This window comes from Tetrahymena thermophila, assembly GCF_000189635.1.
Source record: "Tetrahymena thermophila SB210 genomic scaffold scf_8254609, whole genome shotgun sequence".
In the NCBI taxonomy this organism is placed as follows: Eukaryota; Ciliophora; class Oligohymenophorea; order Hymenostomatida; family Tetrahymenidae; genus Tetrahymena; species Tetrahymena thermophila.
Window position 1 is genome coordinate 336,716 of NW_002476379.1, and position 14,738 is coordinate 351,453.

Sequence of the window (14,738 nt, forward strand, 5' to 3'; positions counted from 1 at the left end):
AATATTTCTTATGTGATATTTCATCAAAATTTATCATAGCAAGAATTATATCAATAATATACAGATTAATAATTATAATGATTGATTGATTGATTTACTTATCGATTGATCAAAATCGATCCCCCTCCACGAATGAAATGAAGTTAATTAATTTTCATTAATTTAAAAACATTTAAATATTTAATTCAAAAAAATTCAATCAAAAGACTCAGTCTTAAAAATAAAACCTACTTTAAAAAGCAAAGCATCTATCAGTAAATATAAAATTAATTTAATTTTAAGGTTGTTTGTATTGATATCAGTATGAGTTCTAAAGAATTGAAGAAGAAGATTCAAGAATAATTTGCTGTTTGTGAATAACAATTTATCAAAGCAATCGAGCATACAAAGAAAAGAATAGTTGAATAAATTGACTAATTCTAAAAAGAAAAATTAAATAGTATCAACTAGTCTTTGCTTAGCTTCATATCCCAAATTAGATATGGAGACCATGATAAGAAAATGGAGTACCATATCCTTTCAAGTATCAATTAAATGAACTAAAAATTTCCTGAATTCCAGAAAATTTTAAAAGCATAAATTCGTATTCCATTGCGCGAAGCTATGAAAAAAATTGAATTTGATCTCCCAAAATTAGAAATCTTACCTGTCAGCTTTAACTTACAACACAAAAAATCACTCGCATAAACATCAGCTCAGTTAGCAGAAAATTAAGCGATAAATTGTGTTACAAGTCTTCCACTTAGCAGAATCGCTGCAGTGGTAAATACAAAAATAAAAGTTATGGACATAAACTAAGAAAAGATTTTAGCTTCACTCGTAGCTCACACAGAAAGAATTACATCTTTGAACTATTTTAATATAAAGAGATAAGTTAATATAAGTGATACGATCTCTTTATCATAGAAAATGAAGTAGAGTTCGAAGAAAGCAAATCGCAAACATTCTGCATAATAAAGCAGTAGCAAATTGCATACTCATTAGTAGGATCTCTAAAGTCATAATAATCGCTCTTAATCCTTAGAACATGAAGATTTGTCCAGCTAAAATATTTCTTATCCCCAAGCAGAGAAAAAAATAATTTCTGAATAAGTTTTAATAAGTACATCTCTAGATAAGAGATGCTAAATTATGAATATAGGTGATTATAGTTTAATTAATACAATCAAATTGAATAAGCAAGGACATAATGTAATTTAGATTTCTGAAAGAGAAATACTGATTTAACAAATAGATGGATTCAGTACTTTTATAGATATGAAAAAAAAGACAGGAGAGTTCAAATTTACTTAACAAATATTAAGGTGTGCATACTCCTAATAATACAAAACAGTTGTCTTACATACTAAAAATAAAATCACTACAATTAATAAAAGGACTATGAGAATCATTTCGACTTTCGCAGGCCCAAGTGAATCTTTTTATTTGAAAATCTTGGATAAATAAATCATCATTATAGATACTAACGGAATTATTATTTAAGATTTGTAAAGTGGCAAAATAGAAAAATAAAAAGTGTTAGGCCTTTAATCTCCTATATGCTCTCTTACAGATTTAAATGACGGATCTCACGTTGCTGTTATCACTCTGAAAAATGAAGTGGCTGTAATTGATTACTTAAATATGAAAACTCTCAGTGTTCTTAACCTTGGAGGAAAATCAGGAGCAAGGAGCATTACTTACATGAATGATGGATAAAATTTTGCTATAAATACAGTTGATAATAAAATTAAATTATGGACATTTTCTAAAGATTGAATAAGTTAATAAAATTGTTTGTACTCACAATAAATATTTATTTATTCTATTAAATAAAATTTCATTAAAAACTGATATTAATTATTTTCTACATTTAATTCATTAAATAAGTAATTTAATTTGAAAAGTATATTTTTATTTTAATTAAAAAATATTTTATTATTTATATTTTCTAGAATAAGATGTAAAGCTAAGTATTAAGTTATTTATTAGATTTATTACAATGTTAATAGCTGCTGAAGTAAGTTAGTAAATAAGTCGTTCTTAATTCATTCTTTAATTGGTTTTTAATTTATATTTTATTTGATAATTTATCTAAATTTTATATTTTTGAAAAATATTTTAATTTTTATTTTTGAAACTTGATTAACAGTTTATAACTGTTTTAGTGACTAAATACTAAAATATTTTTCGACATATAATCATTTTATATCAAGAATTAGGTAGATATTTTGTCATTTTGATTTCTGGAAGATCTTCACCTTCATCATAAGTGTATTAGGATATTTCATCCATTTTAGTAACAAAGTAATTGTTTGAAAATCCCTGAGGACTATTTTTTCCATTTTCTTTAGCTGGCTCTATATTTACATCATTCTATTAAATTATATTTTAGTTTGATTAAAGAAATGTCTCACAATCATTTTTCTCCTTCAGAATCAGTTTTTAAATATTATTTTAGTCCTAAATTTCACTATTATTAATATTAATTTATGACGGAGGAAGAGTTCTAGAATAGGCTGAGCGTCTGGCGTTTTGCATAAATTATCCCTTTAAGTCAGATTTGAAGGAAAACCTTGGCGACTAAGCAGTTTATTGATTATTCTGTAAATTTTTGTATGGGGGACTTAGAATTAACTATGGATATTCAGAATTTTATTTTACTTCTGTTTTGCAAAAGCTAGAATTATGAATAGAAAGCTAAGCAATACTTTTGAAAGATGAATTTTTTGTAATATTATTTTATTTTTCTTTTTTTATATTTATATTGTGTTGTGAGCTTTTGGCAATCTTTGCTTCATCATCAAATTGTAGCACTCTGATATCGCTAAAGATCTTGAAAGAAACTTAGTTATTTAATTTATCAATAAATAAAGAATTAGGTCCAATATCCCTAACAATTATTTTTATGACATATAAATCTATCTCTTTAAGACGTTTATCTGTTTGATTTTTATTCAAACACAAATCTAATCCTTGATTTATATTTTAATTTTATGCTGTATCTTAAAAGTTTTACTCTGTAATTTTTTCATTTTATTCTTGAGATCCATAATTAAATATAAACTCAATACCACTATATAAATTCTCTTTGAATAATCGAATGATAAGTTATATATTTTCTTAAAATGTTAATGACAGAAGAACTTACAGCACTCTCTTATAATCATTAAAGATAACAAAATCTTGTTCATTTCCTTAATTATTTTGTTACTAGTTATTAATTTCACTTTTTGTATCATCCCCAAAATCTGAAAACAATATTTCTATAGATGGGTTCACACTTCTTAATTCATTTAGTAAAGATTTAAGAGGGAACTCAGATAAATTCAATATTAACTGATACTTATTTTATGTTTAGTATTAATCTTTATATGATGATTCATCAGCATTCTATATTTATATCTGTTATTACTTTTAAAGTAACTTTTTTTTCTCTTTAAGGTAAATATAATCAAAAAGATTAAACGTTTAATTTAGAAGTAATATGCTAAGCTACTTAGTCTATTTTAAAATATAATTATCAGTGTGATCTTTAAATAGAACCAACAAAGAGCTTATTTTTTATCTAACCTTATATTTAAATTTAAATATTATTATTTTCTTAATATATTTTTAAATTATAATAGACAAAACTTTTCAGTTCATTTCATTTATACTGAATATAAAAATAATATAATAGTTATTTAATTTATTCTTGATTCAAGGAGGTATGAGTATATTTATTTTAAATTATGATTCGAATTCTTCTTGGTTTGATAAAAAATGAATTTATATTTAAAATATTTATTTTTTATAAATTCATTTATTGTTTTATCTTAAATTCAAAAATAAATTATTTGTTTTTAAATCACTATGTTTGATAAAAATAAACTTTTTTTGAAGTATTAAGTTTGAAAAAATTAATTTATTAGCTTTCAATCATTTAAATATTATTTTTAAAAAGTAAGCACAAAATGTAAATTTAATCCTTTAATAAAAAAATCAAAAAGAAATAATTGTGGTCCTTAAAAAAATAAATTTACTTAATTAAGAGCTGATATAACTAATTGTTTTTATTTTTTTTTTTTTAACTTAACATCAATAAGATCGTCTTACACGGTTTCATCCTCAAAAAATATAGCGATAGATGGCTCCTTATAAAAATCAATTAGTTACAAATGTATTTTAAATGATTTTGAATATGTTTAATCATCTTATTTTTTGTAGTAATATCCAAAAAGATTTTCATTATTTAATACATTTCTTTCAAAGTTGTTTATTTAATCCAATCCTGTTTTATCGATCCCGTGAATGAAATTTTGCAAATTGCTTTCATAAAGCTATGATTTTTTAAAGCAGTTAAACATTCTCATGCAATTAGTTTTTTTATACTAATTAAACTCCTAGTTAAGTCTAATATATTTAGTTATAAGGTACTCTTTTAAATTAGCCTCTTTTTATAAAACATTATTATTATTTTCAATATAAGAACGTGATTTTCTTCTTTGTTAAACTTTAATCCTCTTCAAAAATTCTGAAAATCCTTCTTAATCACCTTGATCTAATTTGAAGCGTTTTTATGCCAATTTGTTACAATCTATTTATAAATTAGAATTAATTTTTCCAATAATTAACGGTAAATGTAGTAAGAAGAACAGTTATCAGTATTAAAATTTAAATAAATTTTAAATTAAAATTAGTAAAATAACAAAATATTAATTAATTACCTTATAAAACCAATCTACAAGTTACTTTATCATATTGTGTAAGAAATATATTTGAGGGAAAGTCCAACTGCAAAATTTCTTTAAAGTAGCTTTTGTGGAGATAAGACTGTCTTTTAAAAAAAGCATATGCATAATTTTATCCAACAACTAGAATTGCAAAAGCTAATCCCATCAAATCAAATGTAGGAGCATTCGATATATATAGATAAACAACAAAATATGTGCATACTAAAGTGATCAGATTAAGCAAAAAATTATTTCCCCTTTAGACAAAAAATAGAATAATTGCAAACTAATTATTTTATTTTCAAAATGAGTTAAAGTAGATTTTTTTATCATCTTTAGTTTCCAAATTATTAAAATATTTATTTTAAACTGAATTATGAATATAAATAAATGTTTTAATATTTAAGTTTGTTTACCTAACCTAAAAAGAAATAAATAACTCTATCTTTATTTTCATTTTCATTTTTTTGAACTACTTCTGTAATAAGAAACATTTAAAGCACATTTACAAAACAATCTACATAATCGCTGTGCTTTTTAAAAAATCTGCAAGAAAAAAAACTTACAATAAATAGAGGAGGGACAAAATAAATTTTATAATCAGGATTTCCTTAACTGACTTAGATCAAAACAAAAGCAATAGAAAAGAAAAATAGCATGACCAAATATACCTATTTCTTTAAAATTTTAAAATAATTAAAATTAAAATTATAATTTTGATAATTATGTGACTCAAAAATTGTAATAATTACTTCAATACAAGAATCAAGCACGTATTCATTTTACCTCTTTTAATTCTTAAATCGAAGAGAAAATATGTTTATTTTGTTTATCATATTTGATATAGGAGATCTGCTTCAAGAAATGTTTTAAAAAATATAGTGCAGTTACTTAGTGGCAGAAAAACTCCTTTTTATTCTTAATTCTATCAATATAATAAACTTTGAATGAATTTCTTTTATGTTTGTATTCTTATTAATATTACAAGCTTTTATTAATATATTAGTTAATTAATTAATGAATTGATTCTCATCAATTAGAACTTTTAATAATTACTTTCAAATCAGCTTATTTATTACTATAGTAAAATATGTATCTTACCAATTTCAACTATTATAATTCTAAAATTTAGTAAATACTTTCTTTAATCCAACCATTTATTGTATCCTGTAATTAATTACAAATTTACTTATACATACATAAAAATTACATTTTAAAGTATTTATTATTTTTAACAAATTTTTTTATTTTTAAAAGCAAGAACGAAGTTTATGATTTATGATATTTATTTATTCATTTATTAATTTATATTTAAATTAAATTATAGTGTTTGTTTGAGTTAATATGTTTTATTTATTATTTTTAAATATGTTTATCTCTTACTCACTGTTTTATAATAAGCAACTCATAATAATAAGGTTGGATATTTTGGAGTGTAAAAAAAGTATACATAAACCTCACATAATACTTGTAAATGATTGATTATTCAAATAAACAAATTAATATTTTATCATTTGTTATTTGTTAATTTTTTTATTTAATAATAAAGTATCAGCTGATTTAATTTGAGTTATAATAGAGCTTAAAAAACGGGAGAATATATTTCAAACAGATAGATAATATTTCTTTTTTAAGCCTCGAATTCATCAAAATAAATAGTTGTCGGTCATGTTTAGATAGGAAGTTAGCAAATAGAAACAAAAGTCGTTTGACTTTTAGAGTCCTTAGAATCATCCTTCAAATAGTTTGATATCTTTTATGAATAGGACTCAAAAGATAACTCGGGTTCATACAGATAATAGTGATGGAAAAAATTATCAAGAATAAGTCAAATTAATACAAAGCAAGAATAGTGAATTGCAAATTACAAGGGTTAAGTCAAAAAGCGTATACTAACCTATCAATTAAAGTCAAACTCCAGATACACCATATGAATTGTTGGATTCAATTAACATTCATAATGCGAAATATGCTCCATCTAAATTTAAATTATCTTCAAATTAGCTATTAAATTAGTAAGATAATATAATAGTAGAAGATTTGTAGTGCTATAAATGCAAGAATATTTCTGATGAAATTAAAGAGTGTTTAGGGTGTGGACATTTGTTTTGTAAGGATTGCGTAAGTTCTTCTGATAATGCTTGTTATGATGAAGAGTGCAGCTCCAGTTTTGAAAATTAATAAGACAAGAGAAATCTTCGTTGGGATTTAAGAGAACCAAGCAAAATTATTTAAAAGAAGATAAACTAATTGCAGTTTAAATGCCTAAACTAGTAGCTTGGTTGTGATGTAGTTCTAGATGTTAAAAATTATGCTCATCATGTTGACATCGATTGCGAATATATGATCGTTGAATGCCCTAATCAGAGCAAAGAGTGTTAAAGCTTTTCTTCTTCACCTACAAAATAAGCTTGCTTGTATTTTGGACCTAAAAAATATATGAAAGACCATTTATAAATATGCAATTTAAAATAGTTTCATAGCAGAGATTAGAGCAAATAGAATTCTAACGATGATAGGTCATTAGATTTGAAAAGAATTTAGGTAGATGACATAAATACTTTTTTACATTCATCTCAAGAGGAATCAAATATCTTTGAGAGAGCAAATCTTTAAAACTAAAACTCTTAATTTACATCAAAAATCATTAGCTTAGGTGATGAATATGTATAATCTTAAATGGATGAAATAATTGATTTAAACAAAAAGATATGCAACTAATCACAATTAATTCTAAAATAAAATGAATAAATAGATAAATACTCAGAAGAAAATAGAAAGCTGAAAGATCAATTAGAAAAGTTTTAAAAAGAGACTGAATTAAAAATATCTAAACTGTAAGCATCGAGTACATAAGTAATGCTTGAAATGCAATCAATGAAAAAAATGTACTCTGAAAAGATAACTGAACTTTTCTAACAAGTAAATTTTTTCTTAATTTATTATTGACATAATAAAAATTAAAATAAAATAGATAAAAGAAATGAAAGGAGAAAACCTCGAAAAATCTTTACTAAAGAGTTAATCTGGAGGAGTCTATACTAAATTTAGTCATAATTCTATCAATAATAGTTTTATGAATTAAACGATTAATTCATAACATCTAAGTGAAAAAAGCGAATAAAATAGTTTATTAAATACAAAATATTACTCTTCTAACTAAATACTAAGCTAGTAAGAATAATAAGCTTTAAAATCCCCTTAAGATACCAAATATTAAAACCTTAGTTCAGATTTAAGACCTTAATAAAATTTAACTCCAAGATCAGGTTCCTTGTTTACAGCTAAATTAGAAGAAATAAAAACTCTCAACGGTAACGGTGAAAATTCGGTAAGAAATAAGAAAAATTCATTACAAAATGGGCCTAGTTTTTTTGACTCATAAGAATCTTAGCAATCATATCTTTACAAAGTAAACAATTTAGATAATAACTTGAATGGTACATAAAGCTATTAGTGCAAATAGTGTTTTTCTAAGCTCATTTACTCTCCAAAGTAGTATTTAAATGTATGCTCAAGCTGCTTTAAAAACTAATATGGAATATATTACTGCTAAAATTGCCCAAGCCGCTTTTACTGTATAGACTGCTGTCCTCTTTATATTAAAAAAGGGTTTTGCCCTAATAATCATGCTCTCGTTTTATAGCCAGATGCTAGTAAATCTTCTGAAAGATTTGTCCATAGATGTAATATTTGTTCTAAGATTTTTGCAGATAAAGTTCCAAGTAAGCTATATTCATGCCAAACATGCGACTTTGATTTATGTTCTGGATGCATGAATATGAAATATGTCAATTCTTGATTCAATAAGGATATAATTAATTCTCTCAAAAAATTATAATCATAATAAATTTGTATACTAAAATTATAACTAATTAACTAAATCAATCACTAATCATATTAATAATGACAAAATTTAGAGAAAAAGCTAATTTATAAATTTTAAATAATTTGTATAAATTTTTAATTTATATTATTACTATTTTAATTTTTTCAATATTTAATTATTCAAAATTTTCTCAATACTACTAAATTAATTATCAGGATTCAAATTTGTTATTTGATCAGTCCTATAAAAAATATTTGATAACTTAAGTTTTATATAATATTTAGCGATAAATTTATTAAGAATTACAATAAACTCATATAAATTTTATATATATAGCAAAGGAACTATTATTATACAATTTTAAAATACATTTTGCTTTTCAAATTAAAATATTTATAATTTGTCAAAATTCTTGTAGATTTAATTAGATTTTTTTATTTAGAATTTGACTAAAGGTTTGTTTAATCAATCAATTGTGATTCATACCCTAAATTTATTCATAAGAATTTTCTACATCCATTTAGCTGTCGTTAACTTCAGGAGAGAGCTTTGAAGCTAATGACTAAACAGACTAAACTGATTAGACTGTAAAATCTATTTTTGATAAATTTCAATAATTAATTAAATTAAATTATTTAAAAATTTAAATTACTATCATATTAATTAAAGTTGCCTGAATGCATTGAAGAATTATTGTTATCAACAGAGTAAATAGGCATTTCTTTGAATTCATAATCAATATATTTTAAGTCAATATCAGTTTCTAAATTTGGTACAAAGGGAGGATTGATTTTTCTTTATTCAAGTTAATCCCATCTTAAATCTTTGAACCAAGGATGATCTATTATTTCTTTGGCTCCATCGATAGTTCCCAAACGCTTATTAGGGTCTTTTTCTAATAAACTGTGTAAAAGATTTTTTAAATCTCCTTGAATTCTGGGGTGATTTTTAAGTGGTAATTCTTTAATGTGATGGAACATTTCCTTTCTATTTTCATTATAAAAAGGAGGAAGACCAGTCATCATTTCCCAAATTATATTTCCCAGAGTCCACCAATCTACTGGCTTACCATGTCCGCTTTATTCTAAGATTTCAGGAGCAAGATACTCAGGAGTACCACACAATGAAGTAGCTTCTGTATTATGCTTAATATCCATTTTAGATAAGCCAAAATCAGTTAATTTAATGTATCCATCCTTATCAATCAGTATATTTTCAGGTTTCAAACTTTAAAATACATATTTATGTTAATTATTTATCAAATATTCAGTATAAAATTACTCTCTGTATATAATATTGTGACTATGAAGATACTCTATAGCTTTTACCAACTAGGCAGCATAAAATTTAGTCCTTTAAAAAATATAAAAATTAGTTATAATATTAGAAAACATAAATAATTCATTATGATAATTTAATTAGAAAGTCCTATGAATCTTTATTTATTTAATTTTTTAATTTTTTCTATTTTTCATCAATTAGATTGAATAGTTTGCATATGGATAACAAACTATTATATATAAAATCGAGCTAAAAAATTTACTGTTATTCATTGAGATATTTTTTAGAAGAAAGAAGGGAATAGAGTTCTCCTCCACCACAGTATTCAAGTACAAAGAAAAGTTTTTGCTTATCTTAAAATGCATATTTCATTTTAACAATATATTAATTGTTGACTGTTTGCTATTTGATAAAGATGAAATTATAAAATTGTTTCGACGATTTCTTAAATCAATTATGAAAGAAATTATAAAATAAATATTTTCTAGTTAGCCCTTGTTTTAGGAGCTTAAAATAGGTTTTATATATTGATCAAATAGATTAAATTTTACCAGAATATTTCTTTCAGTAATGATGTGCTCTTTTTAATTCTTTGCTTCAATCAAAGATTTTTTAATAGCTTTTAATGCGTAAACTTGATTATCATCTTTCTTTCTGACTAAAGAAACTTTAGCGTAAGATCCTTTTCCAATTATACTCAAAAGGTAAAATGAATCCATAGAAATAGGTTTTTTCTTATTCTCTGCAGATTAGGCCTTTTCTACGAAGTTGATGCATCTGAAATACTCTTAATCAATTGAAGAGAGTTCGTTAAAATTGATGTTATTTAAATTATTCATTTTTGTTAAATATTTGATAATTTATAAATCTTTTTCTTACTATTAATATTAGTTTTTCTATCAAAATTAGTTTTTTTTTTATTTTTTTGATAGGTGAATTTTACTTTTTATTAATAAATTAAAAAAAGAAGAGGTAAATTATGTACTTAAACTAATTCCATTCATTTTTATAATTCTAATTTAGTTAATTGTTAGTTTTCTATTCTTTTTTTAAAGTTTTCTAAATGAATAAATATCGTCATAAATCTATCTGCTTGTTAGTTTGTTTTATCTTTATGATAAAAGAATATTTTGGCCTATCAAAAACCTTTAGATTATTTTCAATTACGTAAATTAAAATGTGATCTCATATCGTATTTAAAATTTAAATCAAGTTGAATGAATTCCTTAAATTGTTTAAAAAAATGAGATAATATTGTTTTAGTATGTAAATCTAAGCAAAAAAATCAACTTCATAAATGAATGATTCTTACTTACCATTTACAAACACTGAGCTTTTTAATTCTTCATTTTTTAGTAAAATTTTATGGTCTTAATGTTCAGCTGATAACTTGAGTTGTATATTATGTTTAAAATAATTTAATAGAGTACACAATAATAATTATTTTCTTACTAAAATCTGTAAGTTTAATAGGATTTTACTAGTAGGTCACATTAGCTTTCATGATATTAAACAAAATTTATTTTAGTTCTATTTAGTAAAAACTAAACATAGTTTTTTGTATTATTCATTACCATAACCGTAATTCCTTGATTCTTGCACAATAGAATTTCCAACTTGAGATTTTCAATCTTAAAAAGGAATAATTCAAAAAAAATTGTATTAGTTTTCTATACTAATCTATATATTTATTTAAAAAGTTTACAGTATTTATCTTTTTTTATAATAGAATATTCAATTGAATGTTTTTTACCATTTGAAAGAATTATTTTTTAAATTTTAATAAAAGTAACCATTAAGAGAAGCATTTCAGACTTAATACTTATTTATTTAAATAAAACAGAGTTTGGTAAAATCAGCTTAACTAATATAGTTATCATAAAATCATCATTTGTATAAAATAATATTGATTTACAGTGTTATTACATTCAAAGATCATACACAGATAGGTTTAATCATAAATATTATAAATTTTCTAAAATGGTTTTCTAAAAATGACAAGGTTTTGTTTTTAGATTTAGCAAATAATTTAAAAATTAGAAGAAAACAAACATTGAGGAAAATAAACATCAGGGTGCTAATTTTTTCTGCACATAATTTAAAAAAGAGTTTATTTTGCAACAAAATCAAGTTACAAAATACACAAAATCAAAACATATTTATTCAATATTTTAAAAGTGTTTTTGTGAAATAAATGTTCTTTTTCTGCTTGATGTAATTTAAAAAATTAGCTGAGATAAGAAACTTTTCATATAATTATATGATTTTAGTCTTTTTCTCAAATAAATCTTGGAAAGCAAATTTTTTAGACTCTAAGCTCTTAAAAAACTCTTTTTGGTCAAATATTTTAATATCCTATTTATTTATATCAAGAATTTTTGTTTAAAATATTTTTTATTAATAAGGAAGGTAATTAATTGCATTACATTTTTTTGGTTATCGAAATAATCTTCGAAAGTTTATATAAATTACTAAGTCAGATTTCTGAAACTTTTTCTTATCAGAGAATTATTGATTGCATCCGTTTCTACAGACTCAATCGGCAAAAGCATCTTGTCAATGGTTTTATCATAATTTATTTAAACTTTTGAATTTTTCTAATTTACCCTAAAATATTTTTAAAAATATTGTCAATACTTAAAAATTTTTTGTTGTCAATTACTCGAACGGGAACACTTTTTCTGAAGAAGATTTTTTAGTATCTCCATTCATTTTACCATATTATGAATCAAATCTCAAAACAACAGGAAAATCAGGTAAAGTCTTTTTTAAATTATTAAAAATATATTAACAATCAAGCATATTTTATGAAATCGTAATATACTTTTAAGAAAAAAGGATTGGTGATGCCAATGATAATATTTCTTGTCATTTTTTTATCACACTCGTCTTTTATTGTTTTATATTCTAAATCGTATATTGTAAAATAGGGTCTATAATCGCCAACATATTCTAAAGGGGAAATCAATGAAATTGCTCCAAATACTAGTTCAGAGCATTCCTCAGGTGAATCAGCAACAATCAACAAAGGCTAATTAGTTAAAACTATTTCCCATATTTTCCATAAATTATGAACTTTGTTCTTCCTTACTATTTTGTATATGTTGAACTCCTAGAAGAAACCTTTTTCTTAGCAATCGTGGGTACTAAGCATAGATTGAATTCCATTTTATTAGCTCTAGACATGAAGTATATTTAAGTCTTAAAAAGATTTTACTTTTTAATTTTTTTTTTCTTCAGAGTTAGTCTGAGAATTGCTCTACTAATTTAGTTCATTATCGCTTTGTAAGATGCTAGAATTTTGTTTCTCAACAGATAAGTTAACTTGCTTATTTTCAATCAATTCAGGAGGACTTCCATTAATTTATGTAAAATTACTAACTATTTAATTTGAGATTTGCTATTAGGATAAGCGTTTTCTGGCGATTTGGACGTGGCGAGGAATTTCTAACTAAAATAATTTTTATTTAGTTAATTAGTAAAAATAAAGAGTAAATAAATATTTTTATGTAGAAGTAAAAGAACACAGCTAAATTAGTAATAAATATAAATACATTAATTATCTCGCCTAAAAAGAGTAATGAGTACGCCTTATTATTTTCTGGTTCTGGCCATTCTGATATATCCATCAAGGCTTACTATTAATTTTCATCAATAATATTTCACTAATCAATCAATATGCAACAATATATTAAATGAATTATATCAATAAGGCTAAAGTTAAGATGCATATTTAATCCAAATAAATTTGCCTTAATAATAAGTAAATGATTCTTCATATATTATTATTACATTTATTATGATATCCAAATTGTCAGGATTGTTAAAAGTGTGCTTTCCAACTATTTCTGATATCTAATTGAAGAATCTGATAAAGGGATAGTTTGTAAAAATAACTACACTTTATTGCTTATATCCTCTTTAAATAGCATTATCTTTTTTCTATTAAAAGTAGGTAAACCCAAAGCAAAATCTATTCTCTATGTCCTTTACTTATCTTTTTACTCTAAATATATATTGAGAAGAACCTTCTGCTTTTGTAAACGAGTTTGAATCAGGGAAACTCATGTGGCTGATTGCTTTTTATTCATTTTAATTTAAGCAATCTTGTGGGTATAAATGTTTCACAACTTAACCTAAATCTACATCAAATTCTACTATGGCAATACCTACTATCCATCCAGCTATTTTGTCATAGTTTATATTAGACAAATTATGTTGGCCATCATCCATTGCTTTATACCTACTTTGAATATTTTTTTATTAAAACTATATTATTCTTATTTAATAGACTGATTTAATTAATTAACAAATATCTAATCAATATTGATAAAAATAAATAGTAAATAAATGTCTTAATTAGCCTTTAAATAGCTATGCAATTTAGATTTTATTGTGTGCATAAAAACAACACAAGTAAATTCTTTTCATTTATAACCCTAATTTATAAATAAACACCCAAATTACATTAAAAATGCTAAATTTTTTAGATATATTTTCAAAGTCCACATTCAATCCAAGTAAACTCTTTCCCATTTATATTATAAATTTAAAGTAAAATAATAAAATATATTTTTATAATATTTTTTTGGATAAAAAATTAAAAATTTTAATATTAAATTGATAAAGCTATTTATTAAAGTCAATAGATTAATTAGGTGATTTGTTTTCTACAAAAAATAAAGCATAAAAAATTTTTTTTTTTTTAATTATATCTCTAAAATAAATTAATTTAGATAAAACTTTGATCAAAAATACTTAACTTTTACTAGCTTGATGAAAGTCTGATATCTTTTAAACTACTGGATGTAATAATCTCAGTATATTTATTAAATTAGATGTTGAATGCAATATAAAATTTTCAAAAATATCTATTAAGCCTTAAAAATAGGATTTAAGTATTGTGAAGATAAAATAAAATTTAAATGAAAAAT

At 23.3% G+C, this 14,738-nt stretch overlaps 5 protein-coding genes across 5 annotated transcripts; 2 read left to right on the top strand and 3 right to left on the bottom strand. All coding sequences in view use genetic code 6, as the record gives it.

The window, feature by feature from the left end:
* Positions 1–303: 303 nt before the first annotated feature.
* TTHERM_00442620 (hypothetical protein) lies at positions 304–1,758 on the top strand (the record flags this gene model as incomplete). Its single annotated transcript, XM_001033175.3, has 1 exon — positions 304–1,758. One exon carries the CDS (start codon positions 304–306, stop codon positions 1,756–1,758), a length of 1,455 nt encoding a protein of 484 aa, XP_001033175.1.
* A 432-nt stretch (positions 1,759–2,190) lies between these two features.
* On the bottom strand, positions 2,191–5,530 carry TTHERM_00442630 (transmembrane protein, putative; the record flags this gene model as incomplete). The annotated part of the gene is made up of 5 exons (XM_001033176.2): positions 2,191–3,552; positions 4,005–4,558; positions 4,689–4,980; positions 5,111–5,371; positions 5,447–5,530. The coding sequence occupies 5 exons, from the start codon at positions 5,528–5,530 to the stop codon at positions 2,191–2,193; spliced, it is 2,553 nt and encodes an 850-aa protein (XP_001033176.2).
* Positions 5,531–6,362: 832 nt separating this feature from the next.
* Positions 6,363–8,496, top strand: TTHERM_00442640 (hypothetical protein; the record flags this gene model as incomplete). Its single annotated transcript, XM_001033177.1, has 2 exons — positions 6,363–7,616; positions 7,669–8,496. The coding sequence occupies 2 exons, from the start codon at positions 6,363–6,365 to the stop codon at positions 8,494–8,496; spliced, it is 2,082 nt and encodes a 693-aa protein (XP_001033177.1).
* Positions 8,497–8,992: 496 nt separating this feature from the next.
* TTHERM_00442650 (Serine/Threonine kinase domain protein) lies at positions 8,993–10,643 on the bottom strand (the record flags this gene model as incomplete). Its single annotated transcript, XM_001033178.2, has 5 exons — positions 8,993–9,117; positions 9,176–9,750; positions 9,805–9,876; positions 10,067–10,206; positions 10,356–10,643. The coding sequence occupies 5 exons, from the start codon at positions 10,641–10,643 to the stop codon at positions 8,993–8,995; spliced, it is 1,200 nt and encodes a 399-aa protein (XP_001033178.2).
* A 1,324-nt stretch (positions 10,644–11,967) lies between these two features.
* Positions 11,968–14,037, bottom strand: TTHERM_00442660 (polarity axis stabilization protein; the record flags this gene model as incomplete). Its single annotated transcript, XM_001033179.3, has 6 exons — positions 11,968–12,159; positions 12,231–12,411; positions 12,467–12,567; positions 12,629–13,255; positions 13,359–13,442; positions 13,597–14,037. 6 exons carry the CDS (start codon positions 14,035–14,037, stop codon positions 11,968–11,970), a joined length of 1,626 nt encoding a protein of 541 aa, XP_001033179.2.
* Positions 14,038–14,738: the final 701 nt, after the last annotated feature.